We start from the raw sequence: 17,418 nt of genomic DNA on the forward strand, positions 1-17,418 counted from the left end.
TACTGTAATTGAGGCCAGATAGCACGAGCTGGACACCAGCAGAAGTCAAATAAAAGTTACACCAAAATAAATTAAGAAATGTCCTTACACACTACTATAAATTCACACGAGGCACATTCTGCAGACAAGGTCACTCTGTGACCCGAACCTTTATTCACAGGATCAAGAAGTGATGACCCTGCGTGGGACCTCCCTTTATATGCCTGGATGACCAGGTGAGGACTGTCTCCCACAAGTTCACCCCCCTATGGTCAAGGTGTGCATTTCTTAGGTGTATACAGTGTACAGTGTTGTTACATGAAGGTTACAGTTACATGAAGGTTGCATACATGACATCACCTCCAATATCTGCCCCCCCACCCCCCAACGTCTTATGGGGTCAAAGATTAAGTCTTTCAGGCGGTCGGCGCTCTCTCGTGGAGCGCCACAGTTGGGGTTCTGGTTGTTGAGCCTTGGCATGCGTCTCTGTCACCTGTGGTGATTCCGGCTTGTCCGGACTGGCTGCAGGGACTGTGCATGCTGCTGAATATGTTCATGTTGCTCGTTCACTGGCGGTGGTGTGGGCAACATCTCATGATCTTCCTCAGGTTCCTCAGTGTCCGTGCTGAACCTTTTTTTTACTTGGTCCAGATGCTTGCGGCATATCTGTCCATTGTTGAGTCTGACCACTATGACCCTATTCCCCTCTTTGCCAATTACAGTACCCTCAAGCCACTTGGGCCCCAAAGCATGATTAAGAACAAATACAGGGTCATTGATTTCTATACATCTCCCCTTTGAGTTTCGGTCATGGCACTCATTTTGGGACTGGCGCTTGCCCTAAACAATGTCTGACAGGACTGGATGAATGAGGGACAGCTGAGTTTTAAGTGCACGTTTCATGAGTAGTTCCACGGACGGGACTCCCGTGAGCAAATGTGGTCGGGACCTATAGGCCAGCAGGAGGCGCGATAGGCGGCATTGAAGGGAGGGTCCTTCAATCCGGAGCATGCCCTGTTTTATGATTTGGACCGCATGTTCCGCCTGGCCATTGGAAGCCGGCTTGAACGGCGCTGTCCTGACATGTTTGATGCCATTACCCGACATGAACTCCCGGAATTCGTAGCAAGTGAAACACAGGCCGTTGTCGCTAACCAGGATGTCCGGCAAGCTGTGGGTCGCAAACACCGCACGTAGACTCTCCACAGTGGTGCATGTCGTGCACGAATTCAATATGATGCACTCGATCCATTTCGAGTACGCATCAACAACAATGAGGAACATTTTTCCCATGTACGGGCCCACGTAGTCTACGTGAATACGTGACCATGGCCTGGTGGACCAGGGCCACGTGCTGAGTGGGGTCTCCCTGGGGGCATTGCCCAGCTGGGCACACGTCGCGCACCTGCGAACACAGTGTTCCAGGTCTGAGTCGATTCCCAGCCACCATACATGTGACCGGGAAATGGCCTTCATTAGCATGATGCCTGGGTGCTCGTTGTGGAGTTCTCTGATGAATGCTTCCCTTCCCCTCTGGGGCATGACTACCCGGCTGCTCCATAGTAGGCAGTCGGCTTGGATGGAGAGCTCATCCATCCATCTGTGAAATGGTCTGACCTCCTCGGGGCATGCTCCGTGTGCGGGCACCCAATCCCGAGTCAGGACAAATTTCTTCATCAAAGACAGGAGGGGATCTCTGTTGGTCCAGATTTTGATCTGGCGGGCTGTGATGGGGGAGCCTGCGCTGTCAAAGACATCAACGGCCATGACCATCTCAGCGCTTTGCTCTGCTGCCCCCTCAGTGGTGGCCAGTGGAAGCCTGCTGAGCGCGTCAGCGCAATTTTCGGTGCCTGGCCAGTGCCGTATGGTGTAGTCATATGCAGCCAGCGTGAGAGCCCATCGCTGTATGCAAGCTAACGCTTTGGTATTGACAGCTTTGCTGTCTGACAACAGGGATATTAATGACTTATTTCTAACTCGAACCTTCTGCCAAAAAGGTACTGGTGCATCTTTTTCACCCCGTAGACACATGCAAATGCTTCCTTTTCAACCATCCCATATCCCAGTTCTGCTTGGGAGAACGACCTGGAGGCATAAGCCACAGGTTGTGTAGTGTCCCTGCATCTTACTACAAACTCACACGAGGCATAGATATATCAGACACGGTCACTCTGTGACCTTCACCTTTATTGCCAGGACCAAGGAGTGGTGACCCTGGGTGGGACCTCCTCTTTTATACCTGGAAACCCAGCTGAGGAGTGTATCCCTCAAGTTCACCCCCTGTGGTCAGGGTGTGCATTTCTAGGGTACAGGTACAGTGTACATGAGTTACAGTTACATGACTATGTCATTGCAAGATGGTTAAATACATGACAGGTTGGAGTTGGCCCTCATCATTACTCTGCTGCAACACGCACCCAATCCCATAGGATGATGCATCACATGTCAAAACCAGTTTCTTACAGGGGTTGTACAGAGTCAACAGCTTATTAGAACAAAACAGGTTCCGTGCCCGATTGAAAGCCCGTTCCTGACAGTCCCCCCCAAAACCAATCACAACCCTTATGCAGGAGCACGTGTAGCGGCTCCAACAATGTGCTTAAATTTGGCAGAAAGTTTCCGAAATAGTTCAAGAATCCCAGAAATGAACGCAACTCCAATGTGTTGCCGGGCCTGGGTGCACGACGAATTGCCTCAGTTTTGGATTCGGTAGGCCGGATCCCGTCTACAGCAACCCTCCTGCCCAAAAACCTCGACCTCTGGGGCCAAAAACACACATTTGGACTTCTTTAGTCGCAGGCCTACCCGGTCTAGTCGGCGTAGCACCTCCTCCAGGTTGTGGCGGTGTTCCTCGGTGTCTCGACCCGTGATAAGGATGTCGTCCTGAAATACGATTGTTCCCGGGATGGATTTGAGCAGGCTTTCCATGTTCCTTTGAAAGATAGTGGTCGCTGATCAAATGCCAAACAGCCCCTTGTGCGTGGTGATGGTGGTCAGTAGCTTGGATTCTTCGGCCAGTTCCTGGGTCATGTAGGCTGAAGTGAGGTCCAAGTTGATGAACAACTTGCCGTCTGCCAGCGTGGCAAAAAGATCCTCCGCTCTCGGAAGCGGATATTGGTTTTGTAGTGACACTCGGTTGATAGTGGCCTTGTAGTCGCCACAGATCCTGACCGAGCCATCCGTTTTTAGGACAGGGACGATGAGGCGGGCGAAATTATGCCCTCTCTTAGTAACCTGTCCAACTCACTCTCAATTTTCTCCGGCATCACATACGGCATAGCTCTGGCTTTGTGGTGCACTGGTCTGGCGTCCGGGGTGATGCGTATCACTACTTTGGTACCTTTGAAAGTCCCGACACCAGGTTGAAATAGTGACTCAAATTTCTGTAGGGCCTGTGAGCATGAACTTCGCTCCACAGATGAAATGGCGTGCACATCCCCCCATTTCCAGTTCATCTCGGCCAGCCAGCTCCTCCCCAAAAGCGCGGGACCATTTCCCAGGACAATCCAGAGTGGCAGCCGATTCTCTGATCCATTATGAGTGACCACCAACATTGCACTGCCTAGCACTGGGATGATCTCTTTGGTGTACGTCCGTAATTGCGTGCCAATGCGTTCTAGTTTGGGTCTGCTAGCTCTGAGTGGCCATAGTTTCTCGAATTGTTGGACACTCATAAGTAACTGGCTGGCCCATGTCCAGCTCCATGCGTACCAGGATGCCGTTTAATAGGACTTTCTTCATCACAGGTGGCGTTTTGGTATATGAGCTGTGGATGTTTGCCACATGAAACCATTGAACTTCAGCGTCCATTGCTTTGTCCCAAGCATCAACCTGCCTTGCAGACCCCTCTTCTGGTTCATCTGCCTCGTAAATTAACCTCGCTGCGGGCTTCCTGCACATTCTGGCTAAATGTCCACTGAAGTTACAATTTCTACAGATAAATTGTTGAAACCTGCAGGTTTTCGCAGCATGTCTGCCCCCGCACCTCCAGCATGAGCTGAAATTGTTGTGAACAAAAGAGCTGTTACCAGGCATTCCTCTCGGATTGTCTCTTTGATTACACTTGAGCACTCTGTTAGTGGGTGTCAATGGCCCCATCTCGGGACGCATTGTCCACTGTGATGGTGTAAATGTCCGTTCAACCTGCCATTGTCTCTGTTGAGGACCCACTCCAGAGTCTGTTGCTGCCTGGGTGGTGTCGAATTGCCCTTGCCTGCCTGCGGGGTTCTGAGTCACGTTTACAATGTTAACTCCCTGATCCATCGCCAAGTTGGAAGCAGAGTTGCGCGCGTATATTATCTGGGTTTCCTCCTCCCCCACCATGAAAGTCTGAGCCATCAACGCCGCCGCTTCCAAGGTCAAGTCCTTGGTCTCAATTAGCTTTCTGAAAATCCCGGCATGAGCAATGCCCTCAATAAAGAAATCCCTTAACATCTCCCCCCTGCAGGCGTCTGTGAACTTAGAGGCTGGCCAAGCGGCGAAGGTCCGCAATGAAGTCCGGTATGCTCTGTCCTTCCCGACGTCGGTGTGCATAGAATCGGTGCCGGGCCATGTGTATACTGCTCGCCGGTTTGAGGTGCTCACCGATCAGTTTGCTGAGCTCTTCAAAAGGTTTTGTCCGCCCGCTTCTCGGGTTCGAACAGGTCTTTCATCAGCGTGTATGTCTTAGGTCCACAGCTGGTCAGTAGATGCGCCCTTCGCTTGTCAGCCGCTGCATCTCCCAGCCTGTCCTTCATGACAAAACTCTGCTGGAGCCTCTCAACGAAATCGTCCCAGTCCTCACCAACACAGTACCGTTCCTCTGTGCTACAGGTGGCCATTCTCGTGAGTGTTGATTCCCGTTTCTCGTCGCCAAATGTTATGTCCTTACACACTAATATAAATTCACACGAGGCACATTCTGCAGACAAGGTCACTCTGTGACCCGAACCTTTATTCACAAGATCAAGAAGTGATGACCCTGAGTGGGACCTCCCTTTATATACCTGGATGACCAGGTGAGGAGTGTCTCCCACAAGTTCACCCCCTGTGGTCAAGGTGTGCATTTCTTAGGTGTATACAGTGTACAGTGTTGTTACATGAAGGTTACAGTTACATGAAGGTTACATACATGACAAAATGCTGGAACCAACTTTCACAAGATTACTGTGCAATGGTGACCACCCCGAGGTCCGGAGGCCAGTGCAAAAAGAAGTGGCAGGACCTTGGTCAAATGAAAATATTTTCATTTATTCACTGGAATTGCAATTGTAAATGTGACCATCTGTATGTCCCACCCAGCAGAAAGACACACTCTCTAAAAAGTTATATTTTCATCTTTCCAGACGAAGGTGGCACACAACAAAAGAGAGAGAACTCTAACAGGAGGAGGCTCGGCAAATTTGCACCTACTGACCCCCGAGGAAGAGAGAGTTGCTGCTTTGATGGGTCCTGCCTGGAGAAAAGCAACCACCACTGCACAAGCTGGGCCCACACTTGAGGGAAAGGGTAAGTCCTGCAAATTCCACAATCTGGCTTTGCTAAATGTTAACTACTGCACGGGCTAGCCATGCTTCGGTTCATGGGGATGTCTCTATCAGCTCCGCTTCAGTTGATGCAATGTGCTATCATTCATCATGGTCCTTCAAATCAGCATGCTGCCTGCGCTGTGTGAGCTTACTCATGCCACCCACCCTTCCCCCTCCTCTGCTGCTAATAATTTGTCTGTTCTGTTATATTTTGCAGAACATGAGGCCAAACCTAACGAGGCTGAAGCTGATGCAGAAGAAGAGTCAGACGCGGACGAGGAGAACATCTTCCAGACCAAGAGCATGGGGATGAGGGGGAGGGGGAGGATGAAGCCCCCACTGTTGTACTCACTCTGCAGGAGGTGCTGATGCCGCCCATTGAGGTGCCAGCCCCTTTCCTGAGCGGTGCGAGTGGTGGGACATTTCCTGGTTTCACACAGTCCGAGGCTGCGGGTCCCAGTGTGGTGCAGCAAGCCATACCCAGGGTAAGGAGGGTAAGGAGAGCTCGACGGCGCTCTCCTGGGATGCAGAATCTAATAGATGTGGCTCAGATGATGGCAATGAGTGGAGAGAGGATTGACCTTACTCCTGGTGATCACTCCTGGACACCATCAGTGTGATGGGTGATGAGATATCAGGACTGTGGGAGAGAAATGGGAACACTGTCTGGCACATTAGAAAGGGAATGTTGCAGATAGCTGATAAACTGTCGTTGCACATGAGGGAGGGAATGTCGGAGGGAGCTGCTGCAATAAGAGAACACGCCTAGACCCCGTGGCGATTGACGGAATCAACTGCCACTCCCACTCCAATCCCCAGACCAACCTCAAGACGCCCAAGCCGGGCCTTCCACATTACCGCCTGCCCATGCCCCCCCAACAAGAAATGCGCATTACTCAAGATGTTTGAAAGCATAGAAACACTGCGTCACCGGTGGAGTCACCAAGACCAAGCGCAGCGGGCGATCTTTGAATACGGTGGAGGAAAGATGGGTGCAACCTTTGTTTGCTGCTGCTGTTGCTGTTATTATTGTTGTTACTGTTGTTCTTATGTTATTGTTATTTAACTGTTCTCAAATTAAAAGTTTTTTGTAAGTGATGTAAATTTACAAGTTTAAAAGTTTGTAAGTGATCTTAACTGAATAGTTTAAAGTTTGATACAAGAATATTTTTATTCATGTTAAGTGAAGCACAAACAAGTGTTAACATTTTGAATAAAATAGATATTTTAAATCATAACTGAATCATTTCCATTATTTGTACCATTATTAACACAACGTTTTGAAGTAAATAAGGATCATTTCCATTATTTGTTCCATTAACACAACGGAACAGGTCCAAACAGTAAACATGGTCCATTTGGAATAGTTGCCGCTGAGCCTTCATGGATAAGCTGTTGGTGCAAGGCTCAAGCAATCGTTAAAGGGACACGATGGCCCGCCCTCCTCCGCCGTCATGCTCCGGGTTCAGGTAGTTGCATGGCTACCTCATCCTCATCTTCCTGCTCATCATCAACTATTTTCACCTCAGGTGGGTTTTCTATTACCAGCTGCTGTTGCCTCATGATGGCTAGGTTGTGCAGCATGCAGCAGACAACAGTGAACTGACTGACAATCTCAGGGGAGTATTGCCAGTAGCCTCCGGAATGGTCCAAGCATCAGAAACGCTGCTTCAAGATGCCAATCATCCTCTTTATTATGCTGTGCGTCGCAATGTGTGACATGTTGTATTCCCGCTCAGCTTCTGTCTGGGTTACGCATAGGGGCATCGTGAGGCAGATGGTGAGGCGGAACCCTTTGACCCCCAGCAGCCAGTTCTGCCCTTCTGACTGCTGCTGAAACATGGCAGATATAGCACTCTCACATAGGATGAAAGCATCATGGGTGCTCCCAGGATATCGCGCATCAACTGCCATGATGTGATGCATGTCGTCACAGATGAGCTGCACATTCATGGAGTGGAAGCCTTTTCTGTCCCTGTACATCTCAGAATCCTCCAAAGGTGCTCACGAGGTGATGTGGGTACAATCAATGCAGCCCTACACCTTTGGGAAGCCAGCTATCCTGGAGAAGCCCACAGCCCCGTCATGCATTGCCTGGCCGGTCATGGAGAACTTTATGTGGTCATTTCTCTGAGCATATAGTGCAGCAGTCACCTGCCGAATGCAGATATGTGTTGCATGTTGAGAAATGGCGCACACATCCCCAGTTGTGGCCTGGAATGATCCAGATGCATAGAATGAAAGTGCAGCTGTAACCTTCACTTCAACTGACAAAGCAGTCCTCCTGAAGCTTCTAGGTTGCAGGTCTGCTTTTATTAACTCACAGATCTCGGTTACAACTTCTTTGCGGAAACGTAGCCTTCTCTCAGTCTGCCTCACTCAGGTGCAGGTATGAACGAACGCCTTTCTCGATATACCCGCTGTGGGTAAGGCCTCCTGCCCATCATCCTACGTGCTCTGATGTTCCTCAAATGATGCTGTCTAATCAATCTTCTTCTCCGCAGCACTATCATGCAGTAGGCTTGCACGAGGTATGGCATTGTCAATAATTCCCCCATAATTAAATTGTAGCTTTGCAACAACCTGAAAATAGCAGGACAAAGCACTCACACCTCTTCTTTCCTCTCTCTCTCCAAGGTGGATGCCCTAGTATGGACCACACACTGGTCTGCGCATGTGCAATAGGCTTGGTTACAACGGGAAGCTAGGCATTCAATGAAGACATTTGGGGCAACAAAGTGTTATGCAATTCTTGAAATTTCTTTCAAAATTCTACCCCTTCACCGAACTTCTCCTCACCGGGCTCATGGGTCGGCCAGCAAAATCGCTCCCTCGCCCAGACACAGGGGCTTAGCTTCCCTCCTCCCCGGGCTTCTTTTGAAGCTGAGTTCCGAAGTCCTGTGTCCGGGTGAGGGAGCGATTGTGCCGGCCGACGCTCTGACCCTTGAGCCTGGTGAGGAGAGGTTCGGTGGTACTTTGAAAAAAATCTAAAATTCAAGAATTGCATTACACTTCCAATTTCTTTCTTTTGACTTTCAAAAAAAATGAAGATTTATGATGCATATTCTCTGCCTTCTTCACTTCCTCCAAAACTTCGGCTAAAAACAATTGTGTCTTTCTGCGCTGATTTTTGTTAAGCGCCCAGAAGGTTTTTTGGGAGTGGTCACATACGCCACGTAGAAAAAATGTAAGTTGGACAAACGACAAAAACTGGCGTAGACATCAGGTTACGCCCCATGATGCAAATAAATTGTAGCCTAAAAAAATCGTACCTGTGAATTATGCTGGCGCAAAAACTTTGGGGAAACTTGAAGATTTTTATTTACTCCAAAATAACGACGCAGATAATTGGGGAAAATTAAGCCCAATGAGAGGGAAAGAAATACTGGATTGATTAAAAGAGAGAGAAAAAAGACGGAAAAATAAAGTTAATTTTTTTAATTTAGAATCTCCCAACAATAATTAAATCTGAAGGAATGAGACTCCACACTTTCAAAGCATTAATTTTCAGTATCAGAGAGGTTGTTTGGCAGTAATTAAGACTTAGTACACCATTAAAAGGGTACTTAGACTGGAATGGACAGGCCCTAACTATCTGTGGCGAGGTCAGTCTGTATCTACAACGTCAGTACAGGAACTTCACGCCGTTCAATACATTTAATTAAAGAGCCAGATGGCGCAATGCCATTTTCACACAGTTTATAGAGGAGCTGCACATCTTGGAAAGCAATTCCAGATTTTTGCATTTAATTGCACATCTCTGCTCGTCAGAAGTTGATGTCCAATTTGTGCATAAATAACAATGAGCGATGTTATCACAGCAACATCTAGGCCTTGTTTCAATACACTGCATTCATTATTATTGAGATTTTGCACGGCTCTTATTTAGAGTTTAACCATAGCAGTCATTTGTAAAAGAGGCAGAGTAACACATGAACGATAGATATTAAATAGTTTTTAATAGTTTCCAATTGCAGAGCAATGATTTTAAAAAGATTTATAAGTCATTAACATTGTATTTGTTAGGGTAAAATAAAATGGAACTGTTTAAAATATTTATTTTGTCATTGTTAATTTGCTAGTTTCATATTCAAAATAAAAAGACTGACTGCATGTATCATTTGAAGGATATCCTCAACAACTAAAGGTGCATCGGTTATACATTTCAGTTAGATGTATTCAGCTACAATGGTCTAATCATTGACTTTACCTAGCATTTTATGTGGTATTTTTGATTTATTATTTTAGGATGAAATGGTGTTTTAGGAGTTTTATCAAAAAGTGTAATTAGAAATTGTACAGGAAGTGTACACAATACATATAATATATTAGGCAACTTTTTATCCATGCTTCTATCGTATGGAAATTGCCTAATGAGTTTTTTTGTTAATAAGCATATTAGTTCCTTTGTTTTCTCCTCTGTTGATCTTTGTTTTTCAATGGAAATAGAAATGGTCACTTGTGGCCTGCATTACCATTAGCATGGAGCAGCAGTGTGATGATATTGCTTCCTTTAAATCTTGCCTCCTTCCTCTGGTGCCCCCGCCACCCCCCCCCCCCCCCCGCAACACACACACACACAGAGCAGCACAACTGAGATCAGGTGGATAATGGGCATGGGGTGAGTGGGAAATCAGGTGTGTACCTCCATTTCATGATATTGCGTGTTTGCCTGCAATATTTCCAATTGTTACATGCATAGAATTAAACATTAGTTTAATTAAACATTGGGAAGACTGAGGCTGTTTTCTTTGGACCCCACCACAAATTTCTTTCGCCCAGCATTGGCAGCTGTGCCTTCAGCTGGCTAGACCCCAAGCTCTAGAATTCCCTCCTTAAACCTCTATGCCTCTCTCTCCTCGTTTAAGATACTCCTTAAAACCTACCTCTTTGACCAAGCTTGTGGCCATTTGTCCTAATGTCTCCTTCTTTGGCACGTTGTCAATTTTTGTCTGATTATGCTCCTGTGAAACACCTTGGGATGTTTTACGACATTAAAGGCACTTTATAAATGCAAGTTTTTAACTGTAAAGCCCTCTTACATTACATTTTGGGTCCTGGGGGAGTGACACCAGAACAATCTCTCCAAGTTTCTATCCCGTTTTAATTTTAAATTCTGCCAGCAGCTCTCTTGCAGGGCCTGCATGTCACATTTGCACGGGCATGGTGTCCGGTTGACACATGCAGCAGGCCTGAGAATTGAAACCGAGCTAATTCTGCATTCTTGTGGTTTGGTGTGCTTTGCTGGCTGTTTAGGAAGAGGTCCTGTTCCAACAACGGATCACAGAACCCATTACAAAAAAGTGTACCCTCACTGCTTTCAGCTATATAAAGACTGATTGTTTATGTTTGGAATTGTCAGCAATAGCACAAGAACCCATACAGTTAGGAGTAATCTAGCATGGTTTAAATAAAAGCTTTTAATTAAAATCCTTAAATTACGATTTGCAGATAGTGCCAAGAACAATTTGAAGTGAAGTTTGGGGAATTTGTTGTCCCGTCCTTTTTAATGAAAATTTAGGGCTGAAGATTCGTAAAATACCACTATCGCCGTTTTAAAAAAAAAATGCTATGATTTCGAGGCGGAAAATTCAGGAAAAAATGGGACGGGAAAAATGACGGGAAAAATCGGCATTGCGCGAAAATTCGCAGCGTAAACTGCCAATTTTGTGCAACTTTTCTCCAAGGCCGATACCACTGCAAGTTGGGCCTAGGGAGGGGGGGGAAAACACAAAAACTTTTGCAAAAAACAAAAAATAAAAAATCCACAAAATTCACAAGACCCTTTTCTTGAATCGCTGCAAAAGAATTTTAAAATAAACTTTAACTTACCTTTTTTGCAGGTTTTCATACTTACCGCCGTTTCCAAGGGCTGCACCAACAGGATTTCCTCGCCGTTTTTTGGGCCCTATCTATGGGTCACCGCTGTGGCCAAAATTGGCGAAAGCGCTATTTCCAGTCTTGCACGCCGCGAGCCGCTCCCCAGCAGCATTTCAAAACCGCCGGAAGACTTCAAGGAGTTTTCCTCCCAAAACGGGGAAATACCGCTGAAAAACGTGGCTGAAAGTTGAGGAATTTCCAGCCCTTAGTCTATGTAATTAGGTCCATTATGCAAATCTAATATTTTCAATCCACTAAAAGCAAAAGCTTTCTTGAGAAATTAGACTTCTCATTCCATTTCTTTAAACATCTTGCAGCTGGATTGGAGAACTGAGAACACTGTGTACTGTAACAGCCAAGTAAGCTACTGAGAGTTGCAAGTTGCCCAGTTCCATTCAATAAAAGCCATACAGTATGCTGGATGCATCTACAGTAACATTTGTGTTAATTGCGTGGATAAAACTTCATTCACAGCAACAATGGACTTCCATTTTGGATTTGTTGGTGAACTTTATCAAGGGGAGATGTTTTCATTTTGTGCGGGTATCCAGTACTTGCAGGTCAGGTGTATATAGCAAGACGAGATCTAGAATAAAGCTGCTTCTAAATAGGTTAGGAGGACCGGGGTGACAATTTCAAGTTATACAAGGCCAGATTTAGGTTAGATGTCATGAGGTGATTTTTTTCCAGAGAATAGTGGACCTGTGGAACAGGTTGCTGGCTCTTGCGGTGGATACTAGTTTTGATTGCCTTGTGGGGGTGGGGATAAGGAGTGGAATCTCCAAAATCTTTCCCCCCAAATTGGCCTAGGCTTTTATCTGTTTTTTTGCCTTGTCCAAAAGATCACATGGTTTTGGGTGGCGTGGAGAGTGTATATATTATGCTACACAAAACATCACAATTGTGTGGGATAGGCTGGATGGAGCAGAGGATCTTTTCCTGTCTGACTTTATTCGTATGTTCATACTCTGCTCCAACAGTGTATCATAACAGCATTCTTAGAACAGCAACAACCACCACCACGTGGAGTGTTTCCAACACTAGCCTAAATAAGAGTGTTATTTTTTGCCAAGTTGTGGGCAATCTTGTGTTATGGAACTGTACCGAGAGGTCCCAAACTAATCTCACACAAAACCCTTACAATAATAGGCAGAGGGTTTCATTTCATCAGTCTGGGTCACTTTCAAATCCAAGTCCCAGAACTGAAAGAGCGGGCAATATGCTAACTAGCCTCCATCTCTCCACTTTGTGTCCACACTCCATGTTGCTAGTATGTAGTCTGCAACACTGGCATGGATTGCATTAGACAGGAAAATAAGTTACTGTCAATCTTGGATGAAATAAAAAAATCCATATGATCAGTGTTTGCCATTTTTACAACTATGTATGGAACAAGAACTTAAATTATATATGGGTCAAACCTTTTTTTATTAGAAAAGACATTAGGCATTTCTTTAAATACAGCATTAAATATGGTTTCAAGAACATGAATTTTCAAAATTAATAACTAACCAATGGCACTTTTAGAAATTTCTTTTTTTTTAAACTAACGAAGAAAAGTGTACATTGTGCAATTAAAAAAAAAGCAAAAGTATAACTTAAAAAAAGTTTTTTTGCGTTTCACCCAATGCGTAACCAGAAAGTAAACTAAAACTGACCGTTCAAGTAAAGCAATGGCAAATTGACTTCTCTGTTCCCCACCCCAAAACTGCAGCTAAATTCAGGGAAACGGTGTTTAAAAAAATGCCTAATGTCTTTTCTAATAAGGTTTGACCCATACATAATTTAAAAAAAACATTAAATGGTAATATTTTAGCTAAAACTCCAGGATGGCATTGCATCATTAAAAACACGCTTAAACTTTATTAAAATGAATTACATGGAATGTACAACACAGAAACAGGCTATTTAGCCTAACTGGCCCATGGCAGTGTTTATACTCCATACAAGTCTCCTTCCATCCCATTTCATCTAACTCTATTCATAAACTTCTATTTCCTTTCTCCTTCATGTGTTTACTCAGCTTTCCCTTTATCTAAGTTAGATTATAATTAATATGGCAACTTAATGCAGAAAAGGACTCAAACTGACTGCTACTCACCAACACAGGGCCTTCCGACTCCCTGAGATCTGTAACCTCGTGGACAAACACAGCGGTAGCTCCCTTGTGTATTCTCACAGATCTGGTTGTAACGACACTGATGGGTGCCATCTTTGCACTCATTGATATCTGTAGAGAAACATTTATCAAAACTGCACTAATGTACAACATATATCAAGTTGTGTCTCGTCACTGATTTGGTTCCATTGCTCATGGAGAAGGGTACTATGTTTCCCTTCACTTGGGAATGTAAAGTGCAGTTAATATTTAACTTCATCCTGGAGAAATAAGCCAAGTACAATTATAGAATATATACCCAAAAAATTAAAATCACTCTCTTAGATAGATGCCATGCTTAATTTAGAAAAAGAACGAAACATGGCACTACAAGACTATTAGGCACAAGCCCATGTGATGTCATAAACAGGATTATCTAACTTGATCTGATCTGAACACATATTGAAAACAATTAAAAGAACTAAGCATTTGAGCACTTAATATGTCATAACATATTTTCACCATTCCTGCTCTTCAACGCATCTTCTCTACTCTAATATACAGAAATTCATTCTTTACTATGTTCCCAACAGTATGTGAATTTCTGTGGAACGGTATTACTGTAATCATAGGTCACAAAGCTTCGCGAGCTACGCGCTCCAGTCCATTCAGTTATTTAATTCCCCATATGAACTGAAGTGGGATGAATGTATTCAATTACAATGTTTTCAGATGGACTCACACTGCACATGATTTGGGCAACTTTGTCAGAATTAAAAATACTCCCAGATATATCATCAGCCCAATAACGTAATCTTGAGGGACTTTCAACTGCCGGCCATCAATGTTCCCTCTATTTATTTTTTTGTGCACAGTCCCTTTAAATTTGCTGCACAGTGTCTTCTCCAGCGTCAACAGCTGGTGAGTGACCTGCGCGGCTGCACGCCCGTGTTGCTTAGGGGGAACGTTGCCGGCCACCCATTTCTTGCCTGAAAAAATGGGTGACTGGTAGAGGAAAATCTGGTGGGGACCTTGTGCACCCATTTGCCCAACTGAATCAACTTTCAGGCAGGCCTTTAAATGGATGTCCACCATTCATTCCTTCCTTCCCCTCCAAACAAAAACTAGGCAGGGGCTGTTTAAATGTGCAGATTGTGTTCTTACAACTGTTGTAGGACACTGATTGCAATTGTCATGTAGAAATAGTCATGGCATGCATAACCCAGGCCAGTCCCACTTTATTCAGGCATTGAGAGGCCTAGGCCAATGGTCTTTACATGGACTCCAAAAAGTTAAATTTGTTAAGTTTAATGTTAAGATTTCTGGTGGGTCAGGAGGAGCAGCAGCACTCTTCCAGGTCCCATAAAATTCTTCTAGCTGACTGCTGTCCTATTGTTGTCGCCTCCGCACAACATGCTTTAGCTGCCAACCCAGCCAATTTACTGTCATAAGAAACCGACGAGTGGCAGTGTTTGGCACCCCACAGCCTTCTGGAAAAATGTTAATGAGGCCCGGATCTGAAAACCTGACTGCGCAGTGATTGGGCACATGACCCATATTGCACCTGACGCACAAGTAGAAAATCTCCCTCAATATTTGTAATGGGCTTTGATATGAATGGCCTACAGTTAACAGAGGTGAACAATGATTCTTGCTCCTGGATAAAACTGGTTATCACTGCAGGGGATCACGACAGGCCATCACTGCAGGGGACCACTACTTTTCCAGATGGTAACTGAACACTTAAACCAGTGGTACAAGTTGCTCTTCTACAGTTTAGTTTTTGAAGAGGATATTTAAATTGCTTCTGGTTGATCTTTATTTAACTGGCTGGGTTGTTGCAATATATTAGAAAGTTTGGTACCTGATATTTGGTTTTGTACCCCGGCCCTATAATAATTAAATATTATGACTTATTTTTGAGGGATTGACGGTTCTGAAGCTGACACAAAGCTGCATTTATTACTGGTTTTACTATGGTCCTCAACCAATCTGAGCCCTCCATCTTGAGTAACAATAATCTCATGGTAAATAATCAGCGTCCACATCTATTAATGCAGAAATTAGATGATCCGCATTGCTTTAAACCTACCAACACAGCTCCCATTTTCAGCTTTGGTCATTCCACTTGGACACAGATCAATGCACCTGAATCCCCCTCGGGTGTTCTTACATTGTTGATCAGGTCGGCATACGTTCTGTCTGCACTCATTGATATCTAAACAATAAAATGCAGAACACACTCAGCAGTGCTGCAGTTGATTAACTTTGATGTCTTTAATAGAGCTTCTTTGTGCAATCTATATTATTGGATATTTATTAAATGATTCACAGCTTGTTTTTTTAAAAATGTAAATATTTATGGATTATTTACATAAAACTGGTGCCCATTTCTTTCTTAACTTGTTGACAAACAGGAAAAATCATTACTGAAGTATTTGATGTTTACTAAAATATAGAGTGACTATTACACGGCACCTGATCGTGAAGCAATTACTGCTTAAGTTATGTTTAACGTGAGCATTCCTTAGCCTACCCATTGTACCTACCCATACATCTTCTACCTCGTAGCTGATAACCTCGATTGCACACACATCGGTAGCTCCCAATGGTGTTCAGACAGCGATGTTGACATGGATTAGATTCTTGGCATTCGTTGATGTCTAGCAAACAGAACAAAAAAACTAATTTGTATAATCAGGCTTGCATACTTTACCCTTCCTAGGGCTGAACTTCTACTATACAAAATAGCAATAACTACTTGGATTTATATATAAAAACGCCCCAAAGCACATCACAAAAAATAACCAGAAACAAATGATTCATTCTTGTGCTGTCAGATTCCTCAACCTCTGCGTTAATATATTCGATTCAGCTTGGAACTTCTTTTCACGACACCAGTCTGAGTAACTGACATGGTCTAAAAATAACAATGGACATAAAAGAAGTACAGTAATTTTGTATTGAAAAATTGTGAATTGATATAAAATGAGGAACGATAGTAGATTTTTCCTCAAAGCTTCCCATCAGAATAAACATAACAGCTAGGAATGAGGAAAGGTGATTCAGCCCGTCAAACTATTCATGGGCAGAAGCTGCTCCCACCATAAGCACATAAGAAATAGGAGCTGGAATAGGCCATTTGGTCCTTCACGGCTACTATGCTATTCAACAAATCATGGCTAATCTTCTACCTCAACTCCACCTTCCTGCACTATCCCCATATCCCTTGATTCCCTTAATTTCCAAAAATGTATCGACCTGTCTTAAATATACTTAATGACTGAGCAGCCACAACTCTCTGGGGTAGAGAATTCCAAAGATTCACAACTCATTGAGTGAAGAAATTTCTCCTTATCTCAGATCTAAATGGCCGACCCCTTATTCTGAGACTGTGACCCCATGTTCTAGATTCCCCAGTCAGGGGAAATATTTTCTCAGCATTAAACCAGTCAAGTCCCTCAAGAATTTTATATGTTTCAATTAGATCAACTCTCATTCTTCTAAACTCTAGGGAATATAGGCCTAGTCTACTCAATCTCTACTCATGGGGCAATCCCGTCATCCCAGGAACCAGTCTACTGAACCTTTGTTGCACTCCCTTAAAGCAAGTCCTTAGGTAAGGAGATCAGAACTGTACACAGCATTCCAGGTGTGGCCTCACCAATGCTCTGTCATCATCATCATCATAGGCAGACCCTCGAAATCGAGGAAGACTTACTTCCACTCTAAAAGTGAGTTTTCGTGACTATACAGTCCAATATGGGAATTACAGTCTCTGTCACAGGTTGGACCGACAGTCGTTGAAGAAAAGGGTGGGTGGGGAGTCTGGTTTGCCGCACGCTCCTTCCGCTGTCTGTGCTTGGTTTCTGCATACTCTCGGCACGAGACTCGAAGTGCTCAGCACCCTCCTGGATGCTCTTCCTCCACTTAGGCCAGGGATTCCCAGATGCC

General features: G+C 44.6%; 1 protein-coding gene across 1 annotated transcript in view; it reads right to left on the reverse strand.

Moving 5' to 3' along the window:
- hmcn1 (hemicentin 1) overlaps window positions 1-17,418 on the reverse strand; it is a 744,329-nt gene that overhangs the window by 16,830 nt on the left and 710,081 nt on the right. The window contains exons 101-103 of the mRNA XM_070887155.1: window positions 16,014-16,127; window positions 15,557-15,682; window positions 13,468-13,596 (exon numbers count right to left, since the gene is read on the reverse strand). Of these exons, the coding sequence (XP_070743256.1) occupies window positions 13,468-13,596; window positions 15,557-15,682; window positions 16,014-16,127 (369 nt within the window). The remainder of the gene's footprint in view (window positions 1-13,467; window positions 13,597-15,556; window positions 15,683-16,013; window positions 16,128-17,418) is intronic.

The sequence above is a fragment of the Pristiophorus japonicus genome, chromosome 8 (assembly GCF_044704955.1).
Source record: "Pristiophorus japonicus isolate sPriJap1 chromosome 8, sPriJap1.hap1, whole genome shotgun sequence".
NCBI lineage: Eukaryota > Metazoa > Chordata > Chondrichthyes > Pristiophoridae > Pristiophorus > Pristiophorus japonicus.